Source organism: Tenrec ecaudatus, chromosome 2 (genome assembly GCF_050624435.1).
Source record: "Tenrec ecaudatus isolate mTenEca1 chromosome 2, mTenEca1.hap1, whole genome shotgun sequence".
Lineage (NCBI taxonomy): Eukaryota > Metazoa > Chordata > Mammalia > Afrosoricida > Tenrecidae > Tenrec > Tenrec ecaudatus.
This window is the reverse complement of record NC_134531.1, coordinates 89,329,168-89,347,880: the sequence shown is the minus strand read 5'-3', so window position 1 is coordinate 89,347,880 and position 18,713 is coordinate 89,329,168. Positions and strand designations below refer to the sequence as shown.

The 18,713-nt window shown below is 38.9% G+C and overlaps 1 protein-coding gene across 1 annotated transcript in view; it reads right to left on the bottom strand.

The window, feature by feature from the left end:
* ADGRV1 (adhesion G protein-coupled receptor V1) overlaps positions 1-18,713 on the bottom strand; it is a 724,059-nt gene that overhangs the window by 474,720 nt on the left and 230,626 nt on the right. The window contains exons 47-52 of the mRNA XM_075542665.1: positions 18,260-18,384; positions 17,182-17,348; positions 16,940-17,086; positions 16,534-16,641; positions 15,339-15,611; positions 14,630-14,744 (exon numbers count right to left, since the gene is read on the bottom strand). Coding sequence (XP_075398780.1) covers positions 14,630-14,744; positions 15,339-15,611; positions 16,534-16,641; positions 16,940-17,086; positions 17,182-17,348; positions 18,260-18,384 — 935 coding nt within the window. The remainder of the gene's footprint in view (positions 1-14,629; positions 14,745-15,338; positions 15,612-16,533; positions 16,642-16,939; positions 17,087-17,181; positions 17,349-18,259; positions 18,385-18,713) is intronic.

Genomic DNA, 18,713 nt, shown 5'->3' with positions numbered 1-18,713 from the left:
TGTTCATAACAAATACCTTTTTGCAACAACATAAAATGAGACTATACACATAGACTTCCCTGGATGGAATACACAGAAATGAAATAGACTATATCTGTGGGAAGACATGATAAAAAAGCTCAATATCAGCAGCTAAAACCATACAAGGGTCAACTGTGGAACAGACCATCAATTGCTCATATGTTAAATTCAGAATAAAGCTGAAGAAAATCAAAACAAGTCCAAAGGGGTCAAAATATGACCTAGATTCTATCTCACCTGAATTTCAAGAAAACATCAAGAAGAGATTTGATTTACTGAACACTAATGACAGGAGACCAGATATGCTGTAGGAGAACACCAAGGTCATTATTCATGAAGAAAACGAAAGATCATTAAAAAGACGGGCAAGGAAGAAAAGTCGAAAGTGGTTGTCAAGGGAGATTCTGAGACTTGCTATTAATCATAAAGCAGCTAAAGCAAATGGAAGAAAGGATGAAGTCAAGGAGCCGGGGAGAACATTTCTAAGGGCAACCAGAAAAGACAAAGTCAAATATTATATCCAAACGTGCAAGGACCCAGAATGAGAAAACCAAAAGGGAAAATATCCTCAGCATATCTGAAACTGAAAGAACTCAAGAAAAGAAAATCAAGCCTCAAATTGCAATTTTGAAAGATTCTATAGGGGAAATATTGAATGATGCAGGAAGCATGGAGACAGAAAGAATGCAGTCTCTGTACCAAAAAGAACTAGTCAATAGTCCACCATTTCTGGAGGTAGCATATGAGCAAGAACTAATGGTGGTGACAGAAGAAGGTCAAACGGCGCGGAATACATTAGCCAAAAACAAGTCTCCAGGAATTCACGGAATAGCCACTGCAATGTTCAGAAAGCCGAAGAAGCACTTGAAGGACCACTCCTCTATGACAGGACCTGGCCAACTGATTCAAAGAAATCCATATTTGTGCCCATAGCAAAGAAAGTTGACCCAACAGAATGCTCAAACTATAGAACAATATCATTGATATTGCCTGCAAGTAAAATTTTACTTAAGGTCATCCAACAAGAGTGGGAGGAGTACATCAACAGGGAGCTGCCAGAAGTGCAGACTGGATTCTGAAGTGGATGTGAAACAAGGGATATCTCTGCTCTAGGTTCAAAGCAGAGAATACCAGAAATAATCAACTGTGGATCACCTTGAGGAGTATGGGCATTCCAGAACACTTCACTGGGCTCACTCAGAACTTGCACGCAGCACAGGAGGCAGCTGTCCAAACAGAGCAAGGGCATACGACATGGTTTCAAATCAGGGAAGGTGTTATATCCTCCCAGCATACTTTTTCAATCTATATGCTGAGCAAAGCATCAGAGATGCTGAATTATATGAAGAGGAGTATGACATCAGGATTGGAGGAAGACTTATTAACAACCTGAAGTATGCAGATAACACATCCTTGTTGCTCAAAGTGAGGAGGAAATGATGCTGATGAAGACCAAGAATAAGTAGCCTTTGATATGGATCACAACTCCATTTAAAGAAGACCAAAATCCTCACAGCTGGACCAGTAGGTGACATCATGATAAATGGACAAAAGGCTGAATTTCCAAAGGATTTTGTCTTACTTGGATCCACAATCAATGCTCATGGAAACAGCAGTCAAGAGATCAAAAGACGGATTGCATTAGGTGAAACTGCACAAGACCTCTTCAGAGTATTGAAAAGTAAGCAGGTTACCTTGAGGACAAAGGTGCGCCTGACTATGTCATTCTTCACTGCATCCTACGCATTTGAAAGTTGGACACTGAATAAGGAAGTTCATAGAAGAATCATCTCATTTGCATTGTGGTGCTGGATAAGCATGTTGAAAGTGCCACGGACTGCTCAAAGGACAAACCATCTGGATTGGAAAAAATAAGGCCAGCGTGCTCCTTAGAGACAAGGATGGCAAGATTCCGTCTTATATACTTTGGACATATTGTCAGGAGAGACCAGTCCCTAGGGAAGGAAGTCATGTTTGGTAAAGCGGAGGTGGGGTGAAAAAGAGGAAGCCCCTGAGGAGCTGGATTTGCACAGTGGCTGTCTCAATGAGCTCAGGCACAGGAACCGTTGTGAGGATGGCACAGCACTGTACAGTGTTTTGTTCTGTGGTGCCTAGGGTCGCTATGAGTCAGAGCTGACTCAATAGCACCTAACAACAATCCAATGCTTGGTCTAGTATTTACACGATAATCCTTTTATATCCCTATCACATCTTCAGTAGATTATAGAACCGTCAGGCACAATTTCTATCAGTCTGCCCTTACTACCTGATTTGGGACACATCAGTCTGTTCCAGGTCCTTATCAAAAAACACAAGCTTGCTGCCACCTTCTGATCCCCCTGAATTGTTTTTCCTTTGCCTGTAGTCTGCTAGGTGCTCAAATCCTTGCTTCATTAACTCCTACTCAACCTGTAGATCACATTTTAAGTGATACTTCCTCAAGGAAGCTTTCTTTGCACTCCTTTGAATGGATCAAGTCCTCCTCACTTTATGTTACAAGAGTATTTTATGCTATATCTTCAGGGTAAGTAAATGTTTGTAACTAAAATTTATTTGTGTGATTATATAGTTATTATCATTCTTCCCTATTACGTGTTAAACTTATTCAGAGCTGGGCTATACCCGACTTTCCTTACCCTTGTTCCCTACTGTCTACCACCATGCTTGGCACAATCATATAAAAGTATCTCTAACATAATAGAGAAGAAAAGAGGAAAAGAAAGGTTTACATGTCCTTGAGTCATTTTCATATTCCCTCTTCATCTGTTTAAAAAAATCAGTTACCACCAATAATCTGTCAAGCCATTACCAGAATAAATATGTGATCCTCATCCCCATGGCTCCAATCTAATACTTTTAATAAGATACTTGACACGTTCAAAATAAGAAAGCCTTTGAATATTATTTAATGCATAATTTCAGCTTTCAGTGGATCTATAATAAGCAATTCTAAATAATTACCTATAATCTTTTCATACTTCTACAACCTCAAGTCACAGAAACAAAAGAAATAAAGAGACCTCACAATGGGTTCTTTAATAAGTCTCTGGCAGAATTTTCAAATTCTTTTAGAAAATGTCCCTATTAAGTGTTTCTTTTTTTTCCAAAAAAAAACTTTTACAGTAATTTTATAACTTCAATTAATGGCCCATTCAGCAAGCAGTCATCATCCTTAAAAACATTCATTAGACAACTATTTTGAATAATAATAAGTGACTTGGGTTAGTCCACTTGAAAATTTAAGTCTAAGAAAGACAAAAATGATAAAGGCACAAAATTAAAGAACAGGAAGACAAAAACTATTCAAATATCTGAAAAAAGATACATAATGTACTCAGTCAATCATTGTGGACGGAATAAAAAGCAAGCTAATTGAAAATAGCATCACAAACATAGGTTCTTTTAGAGTGTTGACAATGGAAAGGGAAATCATTTATGGTGAAGAGCACAAGAGCGTCAGGCAAAAGACTCAATGGCAGCATGGTCTTAGCATGGAGGCCAGAAAAGTTCACAGGCCAGATTGGAATATTGCCAGGGTCTAGGATAAAGTGATATGGACACAATGTCAAGATGGAAGGAGTAGAAAACACAAAATTATAATACAATAAAAAACTAAAAAAGGGTAGAAAAATACCCTTTCCAGTTAACATTTCAAGGGACATAACAGTGATTTTGTTATGTTACTGTTCATAACAAAATGTTCAAAACAAAACATGCTTACTGGTACTAGAAAACAGCAGTCAGACACCTAAAAGAAAAACTTCCAAGAGCCCTGCTATTTGTCCTACATCCTCTTCTCTTCTCAAGCTCACTAAATGTGCTGACTTTATTAATCTACTTGATTATTAATGTTCAACTGACACCATACATTCAAGACTTCAGTATCTACACCACTTGCTCTGGTTCTCCTAATGTCAGCACCTTTAACTATCTATGGATCTTCTACATCACTTCATACTACGTAAGCACACCGGCAAGTCAGTTCATCACATTTCCCAATAGAGTCATTTTTCCTATGTCCTTTCCTAATTTTAGTAATATACTCTTCCCAATTGCGAGGGCTTCGTCACGTTTGTCCCCTGCATTTGAGAAATCATCAAGTCCTGCTGAATCATCCTTTATCACTTCTTTTTGTGCCCAGCACTTCTTTTTCAGTATTCCTGCTACCACACAGCTCATCGCCTTCTTCAATTTTCGCTTGAGAAGCTGCGAGTGACTGTTATCCAGTATATTCTATGCACAAAAAGCTAAGTGGAGGTTTATAATATGTCTTTATTCATCACTTGCCTTTGAAATGCATTAGAGACCTCTGCTACATCAGCTGTGGTCAGAGTTTGATCTAGGGATGCCTGCAAGTTCTTCATCACTTCTTAGTTTATCTAGGAGGTCAGAACTATGGTCATAAAAATACCAATCCATTGCATGTCTATTTCACGCTCATTCTCTCATGAATGTATGCTGGAATTTTCCAGAGGCTGTATGAAAAATGAAAAAAAACTACCATGGACTGAATGAAGATACAGATAGGAGACTCCAGATATGTACAGTCTAGTCAATCAGAAATTACAGAGATTTGCAAAATAAATAAATAAATAATGTTATGCCACTTTTATCACAAAGACTTTTTTTTAAAAAAACACCTAATTCTGCACGTTCACACATAAAGAGTTTGACTAAATGAATAAGTATCTTTGATTGTTCTCAGTAATAAGACAATAAGTGTCAATAATCATTAATTATATATACAGAAATTATTTCAAATCCTCGCATGTTTACGAAGATAAAAAGTTCTTGGGATTAAAATGCCAAAGTGCTACATTATCTGAATGTCTAAATCACCCTGGACACTCTTAAACATTCTTCCAATGGTTCCAGTGTATGTATCTGCAAGCGTAATTCCTAATTAAATTCTTTCACCTCATCATTCTAGTCGGCTAATGTTGACTTTGTGCCACAAACTTATCTGTCTTCCTATCTTTTTCCCTACCCGAGTTATTTCTGGCATATAGCTGTCAAAATTCCACCAATCCATCAAGGCAGGATGCAAGCTCTCCATTTAAACTCCAATCTATCCCATCTCTTCCTCTACTCAGGCCAGTTGTATTAGCACCTTACCTTGAATTATCACCTTATCACTATTTGGTTTTAGTTTTGCTTTTCCTTGAGGGGAAGGCATCTTGTAACTTTAAAATAATAACTTAGATATACAACTAACAAATATATGCTATTTTATTCTTAAGCTAAATAGAGACTGAATTGTTATATCTCAATTTAAAATGATAACTTGGCTGTCTAGATCCATCTGCTGCGTCACTCAGGATTGGCATCTAAATCCCCCCCTGCACCTATTAGGAGAAAATAATCCCTACTAACCGTGTTCACTTTGAAGTGACCATGTTGGACGTGGCAAACCTACCCTGCTAACTGGTCTTTCCCCTTTTCCCCATTGCCACTTACCCACCCAGGAGATTCCTGATCAATCCTAAGATAATCTTGTAGGCCCCCTGACAGTATTAAGGCTTAGGTTCTTGCTAATTGGCTTTATTTCTAAAAGCATATTGTTGTTGTTAAATACCATCAAGTCAGTTTTGATTCATGCGGACATTATGTACTGTCTAGTCCTGCACCCTCCTCATGATCGCGTTATGCTTGTGCCCATTGTTACAGCCGCTGTGTCAGGGGATCTTGTTGAGGGCCTTGCTCGTCTTTGCTGCCCTCTACTTTACCAAACATAGTGACATCATCATGATTCGAAAGCTTGCTTATGTTTCCAATTGGGGAAAAAAAAATTTTTAAGCATCAAAACAAAAAGAAAGAAAGAAAAGCTTTCAGATGGTGGAATAAAGTTGCCAGAATGATGAAGCAGTACAAAGTTCTGAGTCACTCTGCAACTTTTCTTATAAAGGCTAACTGCAAAGACTTGCTATCCCTCATAAATACTTTCATATTCAAAACATATATATTTAGTATCACTCTTCTCTTTCTTCAGAAAAAAATACATGATCCTCCTCCATTCATCATAATTCACCCATTTTGTTTCTTCCTCATCACAATGTTCACCTTTTGATATCTGTGTGTGTTTGTGTATCCAGAGCCAGGTGTCAATAAGATTTGGGATTTAATCTTACACTCTTTTCATGATCTAAAAATAATATAGACCGTCTTTTTAAAAGTGATAATGTCTCTAAGGATCCTGGTAGAGACAAGCCCAAAACATTTCTGCACATAAACATCAAGTCTTCTTTCAGAGAGTCTAAGCAAAAAAAAAAAAAAAATCTTTTTGTGAAATTCTAGGATTCCTGAAAGGATTATTGTATAGACTTTGATTTAGGATTCCTATGAGAGTAACAGTGCTTGAGAGCCTGAAACTGCAACTAATTCAATCAGATTAAAATCATTGAGCCGGGACTGCTGGGAAGATGGCAACCGGACTGACACATACCAGAGGGACTCTGAAGAATTCAGCCCAGGAGAGTTGCTAAGAGGGAAATTCAATGCTGCTGGAAGCCAGGAGGAGCATCATAAAGGTAAGTAGGCACAGACCCACAGGGTTTTGAGGGGTTGGGGCCTTTTGGCTTATCACAGTAGAGGATGGCTGGGCCTTGACCTAAGCCCCGAACCAGGACCATTTGGTGTTAATAGGGGGCATTGTCTCAACACAGCCGCAGTTTGCCGCCGCCTGCCTCGGGGCAAGACTGGACCCTTGCAGCTCCATGGGCAGAGATGGGGTTCAGCTACACTGTTACTTTTGTTTCCATCTCTTCTCTGTCCCCCCACAGTCTTGGAGGGCTGCACAGGGGATTTTTCTCAACACAGCCACAGCTTGCTGTTGCAGCCTCCTCGGGTGGGGACTTAACCCATGCAGCTCCATGGGTGGGGATTGGGACTCAGCTACATTGTTGCTTTTGTTTCCCCCTCTTCTCTATATCCCCACACAGTCTCAGCGGGCTTAATTATTATTTTTTTTATCCTCTTTGTCTCTTTTCTGTTCTCTCACACTCCACTGCTGACCTCCAGACCATTCCCCTTATCCTAGGACATTTAAGCCTGAGCCACACACAGCTAGGTGAGCTCCACCCAGTGAAGATAGCTGGAGTCTGGGGAAATCTCTGCTGACCTCCACCAAGGGATACTTGGCCTAACTTTGCTGGGAATTCCTGCCTGTGTGCCTGGAGGCCTAAGGCAGCTCGGCAAACGCTAGTCAACGTTCCAAGCTGCTGCAGGAATCTCTGCCAAACCTCCGCAGCACCAAAGCAAGCAACCCACCAGCCTTCTGGGGAACTCCCCTGATAAGGAAGCCACAGGAGGATAAAGTGGTAGGTTAATTTAATAGTGAAATTAGCTATAGGCAGTTCAAAGAAGCATTCCTACAAGTCTCCCAGAGAGAGCCAGTGCTCTTTGACTCCCTGGAAAATGGTACCTGGTTCCTCTAAAACAACGCAACGCAAACAGTCATCAGCCCCAATGACCTCAACGAAAGAAGAAGTCCTGAACATAACAACGTGCATAGAAGAAGAAGACATTGAGCTGCCGCAGAAAGAAATTTTCAGAATGCTGCTTGGAGTCATACATGATATGAAGGAAACAATACAGAAAAAGATGAAATGTAGAGGAGATAAATGCCATACACCAAAGGGAAATATAGGAGCTTAGGGAGGAGATAACAAAAACCAGTAGCAGACACATGGACCGTAAGAATCAACTGGAGGAAGCAGAGAACCGCATAAGTGACTTGGAGGACAGCCAAGCAGACTTTAACAAACGTGAACAAAAATCTAATAAGATCATCAGAGAAGCTAAAGAAAACCTAAGCGCTATGTCTGGTGCTAAGAAGAGTAACAAAATTAGAATTATTGGTTTACCTAAGGAAGACACAATAAAGAAGACATCTGCAACAATAGTGAGAGAATTCTTGAAGGAAAACCTCCCCAGCTTAATGAATGAAAGGAAGGCAAATATCCAGGAGGCTGAAAGATCACCAGGTAGATTGAATCCCAAGAAGTCACGAAGGCACATAACAGTTAAACTACCCAACTATGAGGAAAAGGAGAAAATCATGAGAGCAGTAGGGAAAAATAAGCAATCACATATAAAGGTTCCCAAATAAGAACATGCTCAGACCTATCAGCAGAAACTATGAAAAAGAGGAGAGTGGAATAACATATTCCAAAAATCAAAGGCAAACAATGAAAACCCAAGAATACTCTACCCAGCCAAATGATCAATTAAGATAGATGGAGAAGTAAGAGACTTCCCAGACAGGGAAAAACTCAAAGAATACATTGGAAGAAACCCAGCCTTACAAATGATCCTTGTTGACTCAGTATGGGCAGAAGAACAACACTCACCAAGCATAAATACGAGACTGCCACATAGAACAACCTCACCGAGCAGGCAACAAAGAGGACACAGACCCCAAGAGAGCATTAACTTAAGAATGGATAGAAGTCATGAATGATACGCGCACACACATGCACAACCCACTGAGAAAGGAAACAAGGAAAACATCCAACACAAAAGGGATAAGATGACATCACAGAGTCTGCAGATAGAGATAGTAACCCTGAATATCAATGACCTTAACTCAGGCAATCAAATACTGAGAGTAATAAACTGGCTAAGAAAACACAATGCATCAATCTGCTACCTACAGGAGACACATCTCAAGGCTACAGACAAAAATAGGCTGAGAATCAAAGGCTGAGGAAAGGCATACCAAGCAAACAGCCATTCAAAAGAGGAGGGGCTGCAAACCAAATCTCAGAGAAAATTGACCTCAAAGTGAAAACTAGTAAAAGAGATAAGGAGAGACACTATACAATGCTCAAAGGAATGGTAGACAAAGAACCACTAAGAATTGTAAACATACAACCAAACACTTCAAAAGATGAAAAAACAAATCACAGCCTCAACAATTATACTGGGTGAGTTCAATACACTGCTCTCTGAGAAAGACAGAGCACAATCAAAGAAACTCAACAAGGAGGCAAAGCGCTAAACACTACAATTAGACATTTTGACATGATAGATATTTACAAAGCATTTCATCCAAATATAAAATAATCCACATTCTTCTCAAGTCTACATGGCGCATATTCTAAGACAGACCACATGCTGGGGCATAAGGCGAATCTACATAAATTTAAGCACATTGGTATCATACAGACCTCTCTCCCTGATCACTGTGCCATAAGGCTAGAAATCAACAAAAGGAAGACAAGGAAAATATGAGCAAACCATTGGAGGATGAATAACTCTCTACTGCAAAAGGAGTGTGTACTGGCACAGATCAAAGGTGAAAATTAGGAAATTTCTAGAAACCAACGAGAATGAGCACATGATGTACCAAAACTTATGGGACACAGCAAAGGGAGTAATCAGAGGAAGTATCATAGTAATACATGCACATCTGAGAAAGGAAGAGAGACTCAGGATTGATAGGCTGGCACAAAATTTACAACAACTAGAGCAGAGTCAGCAGGACAATCCTACTAATAGCAAAAGAAAAGAAATTATAAAAATCGGGGCTGAGATTCAGGAGAAGGAAAAAAAGAAAAATACGGAAAAAATTAATGCTGCTAAAAGTTGGTTCTTTGAAATGATAAACAGAATGGGCAGACCACTGGCAAACCTAACCAAAGAAAGGAGGGAACAAATTTCAATAGCAAGAATCAGGGATGAAAGACAGGATATTACAACAGATCCTAATGAAATCAAAAGGATAATTACACAGTACTACGAAGGATTGTATTCCAGTGAATTAAAAAATATGGAAGACATGAACAAATTCTTGGAAAAACAATCCCCCCCAAACAATCCTTGATAGGCATCAAAAATCTCAACAGACCCATAGCAATAGAAGAAATAGACAATGTTATCAAGGGATTACCAACAACAACAAAAAATTCCCTGGACCAGATGGCTTTACTGGAGAATTATACCAAGCATTTAGGGAAGAACTAACATAAACTCTTCCAGAACACAGAAAAAGACGGCAAACTCCCAAACTCTTTCTATGAAGCTAGTATAACTCCGATACCAGGTAAGGATCCCACAAGAATCGAGAACTACAGACCGATATCCCTAATGAACATCGATGCAAAAATCCTTAACAAAATACTAGCCAACAGAACACAAAAGTAAATAAAACAAATAATCCACCATGACCACGTGGGATTCATACAAGGGATGGAGAGATGGTTCAACATACGAAAGACCATTAGTATTATTCGTCACATTGACATGAAAAACTGAAAGAACCACTTGATAATATCGATAGATGCAGAAATAGAATTTGACACCATCCAACACCAATTCCTGCTTAAGACATTTGAGAAGATAGGAATGGAAGGAAAAGTCCTCAAGACAATACAAGCCATATAGGAAAAACCAACATCCAACGTGGTAGTCAATGGAGAAAAGACTAACACAATCCCATAAAAAGGGAACCAGACAGGGATGCTCCTCCTCCCCACTCTTATTTAATATCATGCTGTAGGTTTTAGCTAACAGCATAAGGCAAAGAAAAGATATAAAAGGTATTCATCTGGGGAAGGAAGAGGTGAAAATATCATTATTTGCAGATGATATGATTTTATGTATGGAAAATCCCAAAACTTCCACAAGGGGGATACTGGAAGCAATAGAGGAGTTTGGCAGAGTGGCAGGATACAAGATCAATAAACAGAAGTCCATCAAACTTTTATATACATCAGATTAGACCACAGAGGAGGAGATCAAAAAGGTGGTACCCTTCACAATAGCAAAAAACACAAACTGAAATATCTAGGGATATACCTGACTAAAAGAACAAAAGATCTATAAGGGGGAAACTACAGAAAACTATTACAAGAAACCAAGAGCGACCCTCAACAAATGGAAGAAGATACCATTTTTGTGGATTGGAAGACTCAATAAAGTCAAGATGTCAGTTCTGCCAAAGGCACTATATAAATTTAATGCAATCCCGATACAATTACCCTCATCTTTCTTCAAAGAAATGGAAAAACTGATTACCAACTTCACATGGAGAGGGAAGAAGCTCAAAATTAGCAGAGAATTCCTCAAGAAAAGGACACAGTGGGAGGGCTTGAGTTACCTGACTTTAGCACATATTATACAGCCACAGTGGTCAAAACTGCATGGTATTGGTACAATGACAAATACCCAGACCAATGGGAAAGAACTGAAAACCCAGAAATAAAATCATCAGCATACAGACAACTGATCTTTGATACGGGCCCCCCTCCAAAATCCAATGGGAAACAGATGCCCTCTTTAACAAGTGGTACAAGTAAAAATGGATATTTACCTACAGAAAAATGAAGCATGACCTTTATCTCACATCATGCACAAGAATAAAATGAAGGTGGATCGCAGACCTTGATGTTAACCCCAAAATTTAGGGTCATCAATGAGGGAATTGGGACCAACTTGAGAACTTTGACACAGGGAATACATAGGTTATCAGAAATAGAGAGGGATACAAACACAGAGGAGGCACAAATTGACAAATGGGATATACTGAAGATAAAACACCTGTGTACATCAAATGAATTCACCAAGAGAGTAATAAGAGAGTCCACGGACTGGGAAAACATCATTAGTAATGACATATCAGACAAAGGCCTATTACTAAAATCTACAATACTCTGCTAGCTTCCAAAAAGAAAAAAAAAATTGCCCACCAAGGAGGTGGGCAAAGGACCTAAACAGAAGTTTCACAGAGGCAGAATCCAAATGGCCAACAAACACATGAGAAAATGTTCCCGATCTTTAGCCATAAGTGAAATGCAAATTAAAACAACAATGAGGTACCATCTAACACCCTCAAAGATCAGAAAGCAACAAGTGTTGGAGAAGCTGTGGGGAGACAGGAACTCTCATCCATTGCTGGAGGACCTGTAAGTATGTACAACCACTGTGGAAATCGATCTGGCAATATCTAAAACAGATGGAAATCGTGTTATCATATGACCCAGCAATCCCCATACCGTGGATATACCCAGAAGAGGCAAGAAACAAACCAAGGCCAGACATCTGTGCTCCCGTGTTCATTGCGGCACAGTGCACAATTGCAAGGAGTTGGAAACAACCCAAATGTCCATCAACTGACGATTGGTTGTAAAAGCTATGGTATACACATGAAATGGGCACTATGCATCCCTAAAATGCAGTAATGAACATATGAAGCACATCACTGCATGGGAAGAACTGGAGGAAATCATGTTAAGCAAAGTAAGCCAAGCACAAAAGGACAAGTACAATGGAGTCTGCTAAGGTAAGTTTTTTTTTTTTTTAATGCAAAAGGGGGAACTGGGTAAAACATTCCTGGGGTGAGGACCAGGTAATATGGCAGGGACCAGACCAAACACATGGATACACATGGTAGACAACCAAAAAGGAGATGGGAAAGGAAAAAAAATAAAATAAAAAAGAAATGGGTATCAGGGGCACAGGGCACTAATCTACTCAAGGGGAGGATATTGTTTATATCTCCACAGGGAAAGAGGGACAAGTCTTCAACTCAGTGCTCCAAGATGTGAATGAAACATGCCAGCATGGAGTAGAGAACCAGTGGAGAGGTCTGGGGCCTGGCCCCAATCCCAAATACTACGTGGACACCTGGCATTGAATCTGCAGCTCTGGGAGAGGGACATATCTGATTGGAGCACACAGGAGCAGATGAAGGGGGAGGAAGAGAGAGTAGAGTGCATCCTGGTCCACCAGGCCGTGAGGATGATGGTCCCAATTAGAGCAGCCAGTCCACAGAGAGGACCACATGGCCAGCCCCACTATGAGACATGACGTCTGTCACTGACTCAGCCTTACAGGGGACAACACCAGAGACACAGTGTGGGAACTGCACCTGATCTGATCCTGCCACACTGCGGCAAAACACTAAGGGGGTCCAACACAACAGCAAGAGAACAGAGCAGCGAGATCCCCAGGGAATGCTAAAGGTGGACTTTGGGGCAAGGGCTTGGTACCCCAACAGACTGGACTGGGAAAACACTCCTAAAGGCTAACAAAAAATCCTTTAACTAACTACAATCTTTTCTTTCTTGTTGTGTTTTGTTTTTTGTCATTGGTTTGTTGTTGCTGTTATTTTGTTGTATATTGTTGCTTGGTTTTGCTCTGTATTGTTTTTGTGTATGTTATTATCTCTGCAGGTCTGTCTAAATCAGATAGGCTGGGTGAACTATCTTGAAGAGAAAACAACAGGGCCAACAATTGAGGGGGCACATGGGAGAGGTAGAGGTCGTGGGAAAGCTGGGGGTGGGGTTAACAAACCCAGGGACAAGGGAACAACAAGTGATCCAAATCGGTGGTGAGGAGGGTGTGAAAAGCCTGGTCGGGCATGATCAAGGGTAATGTAACCAAAAGGAATTGTTGAAACCCAGGTTGGGTCTGAGCATGAGAGGCAGACAGAAGGAAAGTCAAAGGAAATAGAGGAAAGAGCTGGGAGGCAAAGGGCCTTTATGGAAGTCTATATAAAGACATGTATATATACAAATATATTTATATATGAGGATGGGGAAATAGATCAATGTGCATATATTTATAGGTTTAGTATTAAGGTAGCAAAAGGACATTGGGCCTCCACTCAAGTACTCCCTCAATGCAAGAATACCTTATTCTATTACATTGGTATTCTATGATGCTCAGCTTTCCGACACAACCACTGAAGACAAAGTGGGTGAATAAGCAAATGTGATGAAGAAAGCTGATGGTGCCCGGCTATCAAAAGATATAACATCTGGGGTTTCAAGGCTTGAAGGTAAACAAGCAGCCATCTCTCAGAAGCAACAAAACCTACATGGAAGAAGCACACAAACCTGTGCAATCACAAGGTGTCGAAGGGGTCAGGTATAAGGCATCATCAGAATAAAAAATCTTATCATAGTGAATGAGGTGGTGAGTGCTCAGTGGAGAGCCAAAGCCCATTTTTAGAACCCCTGACACCCTCTTACAGAAGGGTCTCAGGGAGGAGACAAGCCAGTCAGGGTGCGATGTAGCAACGATGAAAAATACAACTTTCCTCTAGTTCCTAAATGCTTCCTCTCTCCTTCCACCCACTGTCATGAATGCAGTTCTGCTGGCAAGTCTGGCCAGAGCAGAGGATGGGCACTGGAGCAGATAAGAACTAGATACACGGAATCCAAGGCGGATGATCCCTTCAGGACCAGTGGTGTGAGTGGCATTACTGGGAGGTTGGGTTGGAAAGGGGGAACCGATTACAAGGATCTACATGTGATCTCCTCCCTGGGGGACGGCCAACAGAAAAGTGGATGAAGGGAGACATCGGGTAGGACAAGATACGACAAAATAATAATTTATAAATTATCAAGGGTTCATGAAGGAGGGGGCATTTGGGAGGGAGAGGGGAAATGAGGATCTGATGCCAGGGGCTTAAGTGGAGACCAAATACTTAGAGAATGATGAGGGCAATGCATGTGCAAATGTGCTTTACACAATTGATGTAAATATGGATTGTGATAAGAGTTGAATGAGCCTCTAATAAAACAATTTAGAAGAAATAAATAATAAAATCGTTTGAACCTTCCATAGGATCTCAAAGTCTGGTTAGCCGTGGGAAAGTTCTTACCTATTCCTGAGGCCGGGGTAAAGGAGTGGATCTGGTGAACAGTGGCAAAGTCCAGAGATTGGAAATAGCTGAAAGCAGACTGCCCTGTCTCCCAGATGAAAACATCAGTTGAATTCTTGCCTCCTACTGTAATGAAATAAAAATGAAATCTGAAGGAAAATAATAACTGAATTACACACAGAACTACATTAAAATACTGAATGCATTTTTAAGATAGAAAACATATCAGAATTAATTTCGTTTAAAAATACATCTTAATAGGAAGCATGTCAAGTGATTTAGCATTTACTAGATGAAGTGTGACTACCACGTTATGTTGTTAACAAGAACAGAAACAAGAGTTTTAGTGAAAGCATTATTCATGACTACTATAAACTATCCAAGGTACTACAAGTGAAAACCATTAAAAACGTATGGGTTCATTCTTTGAGTATGATATCTTCAAACATCTTTTCAGAGTACTATCCATAATTTTAATTAATACAATGTTGAAGCAGTGGTTAAAATCATCACCTGATTATGGGCCTAAAGTTGAAGGGTTCCCCCCCCCAAAAAAAAAGGTATTTCTAGCAGGTAGTCAGTACTTGTCATCCATCAAGAAACATACTCGGTTAACTAAAAAAATTATAACTGAACCATTTTCATACAAGCATATGATATAAATGCTAGATATGTTTGGTTAAAACTATATATACATTACAAATATAACTCTCTCACCTAGCAAAGTGTTTTTGGCAAAAATTAGGTAAATGTCATCTCCCGAAGTCAAAGCCTCAACTTGCGTTGTCCCACTGACCGGAACTTCAAGAAAGTAAATAAAGCCACCGTCAGACCATCTGAACAAAAGGGCATTTAGCCTGGCATTAGCCCGGGAGACTGCTAAGAAGACAGAGCCTCCTCTCTTGAACAGCGCCATGCTCAGCACACCTCGTACAGGGAGTTTTTGATGAAACACAAAGTTTCTTCCATTCCACCTGAAGACCTGTAGGAAATTTCACACACACAATCCTTTACCAGGAGGAAAACAGCACTTCTGAGGATTTAACCACAAACGTCATGTATTTATACCTTTGGATCCCAGTTTGCAATGGGGCTTCAAAGATTAAGGAAGAAATTTCCATTCATTTTAAGTCTGTTTTTCCATGAACTTTTGGGTGCCCCTACCTCCACTTAGGAAGATCATTTCATAAATGAAAAAATATCCAAGCTCCCCCTCTTTTAGTGTGATTACATGTGTGTGTACGCATGCACACGTATGGAATGAGAGAGAACACCTATAGAATGAGTGAAAGATACAATATTTTAAAATAAATCTGTTTGAAATATATATCTGGATAAAGATTGGTGATAGTTCAGAAAGATAAGGCTAAACGCGGAGACACTTCATTTAAACATGAGCAGTTTAGTAAGAAGTGAGGAAACGGAGTGAAACCGTCCTGTGCTGTGTTCTCATGATCAAAAGCAGACAGCAGTGAGAAACCCCTGATGTTTCCCGTCCAACGTCGGTGATGCATATAAGCTTATGGGAGTTCAAGAAGCGAAAAATAACGAAAAGATGTAGTTTATTAGGAAAATCTATGACTGCTGGATTCATATGGAGGGTCCATTTGGCAATGTTAATCACGAATTTTCAGTGATACCATATACTCAATTGTGTGATTTTTCCCTACGGAGTTTTAAAATTCAATTAAATTCTAATAAAATGTTTTTGTTTACTGTGTCTATGTTGGATTTTAAAAGCAATGTAATACTCATTACTTTGTTGAATAATTAGCTGTAACTAATCAATATCTACATTATTTTGCCAAAACTGAATTCTGATTTTCTTTATATTAAACTGAAGACCCTATACTTGATGAATTTTAATTACAGTATTAAAAGAAAATATTTTGAAAGCGTCAAACCTGAGTTAATTCAGCATCATCTTGTTGACTTGCAACAATTAAGTAATTTTGACTATCTGAAGTAAAATATTTTACTTGGGAACTTTCTGATAAAATGATTGTTTGTACCTACAAAAAAAGACAGAGAAAATCGAAATTAAAAGAGACTGTAACAAAAGGGTGGCATAGAGTAAACCGATGAGTTAATAACTGAAATTTAAGTCTGAAGAAAATAATTTTGATTGCTAAATATGCATATCCAGGAATCAATGCAAAAAAAGACAAAATTCCCTCAATTAAATGTGCACTTTTTTAAAAATCACTTCTTCACATTACAGAGAACACACATTATCTTCCATCTAAATAAATCTGACAAATATGATTTTTCCTTTCATAAAGAAATCTACAGTAAAAAAAAAATCCTTACCAATAGTAATTTGAATCCAGATGTGAATGTATACACACTGTTAACATAAGACTTTTCTTGATCTATTTCTTCATGTGTAATAACAAAGTAGGGGGAAAGACCTATGTTAAAGATCTCACAAGTCTTAGGATATTCTACAGTTAGGTCCTAAAAACGAGGAATAAGTATAATAGTTATTCACAATGCAGTTAATATTTAGATGCACAGTTTAATTTATCCACCATTCGAAAGTGCTATTTTACCTCCACTGGGACAAATAGTCCTTGCCAACGGTAGACAGTAGAAAATCCCACAGATGAGCTTCTCAACATGATACCATATATTGAATCTCCCAAAGTAAAGAAACACCATGCAGAAGCTGAGTCATTAAAAAAACTCTGAAATACGGAAAAGACAACATCCATCCCCCCTGCAAAATAAAAATTAATATTCATGAGTGCACAATTCTTGCAAACCTCATCATTCTCAGTCCACGGAAAGCATTACTAGAAATAAAAATTCTTACGTGATATGTGTCTGAGAGAGAAGTCAAAATTAACTGAGAAGTAGCACTTAATTAGCAATTTCTATTTTTACAAAGTTAATAGTTCGTACCACATGAACTTTCCTAAGTATATTTAAAAATAAACACTAATTGTAGATTGAAAGATAAATGTGCCGAACATGATTTGTATCAATTGTACATGGCAAAACTGTATATAAGGAATTTTAAAATATCTTTATAGAAATGAAACAGTTTTTTAAGCTTACACTATTTATTTGAATCAATGCATATCCAGTGATTTCTCACTCTAAACTATACGTATTTTTGAAAATGACAAAGCAAAGTCTTAGCAATCTACTCGCTCTGGAAATGCACTGGAAATTCTATACTACTCCCCAAAGTTGCCTTCTAAAAATCTTAAATTCTATGCTATGACTATTTCTCCAAGAATGTAAATTCTTCTTAAACTTTAGTTAATAACAGCAACAAAATGCATCAGGACCCAGTGTCAAGGTTATGACAGGGCTCTTCATCAATTATTAAACATGCTTGATTACCCATTCAAAAAGTCATGATGTCATAATTACTACTAGAAATTCCATTCTTAGAAATGCACTGTTTAATGTTCCTATTGTGACGTCATTGGAAGGTTCACCGCAGCTTTTTCATTAAGAGTTCTAACACACAATGGGTGTTAGCAACCATTTGTGGACGCAGTAAAATGAGTACATTCTTTTCAACACATGATAAGAGACAATTCTAGGAGGAAATGGAAGCCTCAGACATGCAAACTTCCTTGGCTAAAGAATTTTGTTTTCGTAAGAAACTGAACGTACGCATGCCGAAGGCTGTTTCAGATACTGTCTCCCACTCCACACTCACAGCCAACTCAATGCCATTAGCCCGTGACACGTTCAAAAAGAGAGGCCGGTTCGCTTCTTGGACGGCAATAGAGGTGGCCCTAAAAGAGGCAGAGGGGATGTAAAGCAGAAAAAGTATGATTTCTACATGTTCACACTAAATATCACAATGCTAGCATATACTAAATTCTTCTAGCATATACATAAATGCTAGCATGTAAATGTACATAAACTAGTGTGAAAACTGAAAATTGTCTAAGTCTGTAAGCCTTAACAAAAAATAGTACCAATATAGACAAATAAAAACTCAACCTAATGAAATGCTCTGATAATACAATCATGAAAACTACTTAAAATCAGTAATTCCACATTCCACATTTTTTAAAGTAGAACATTATCATTACTGATTATGACATAACTGAAACATTAA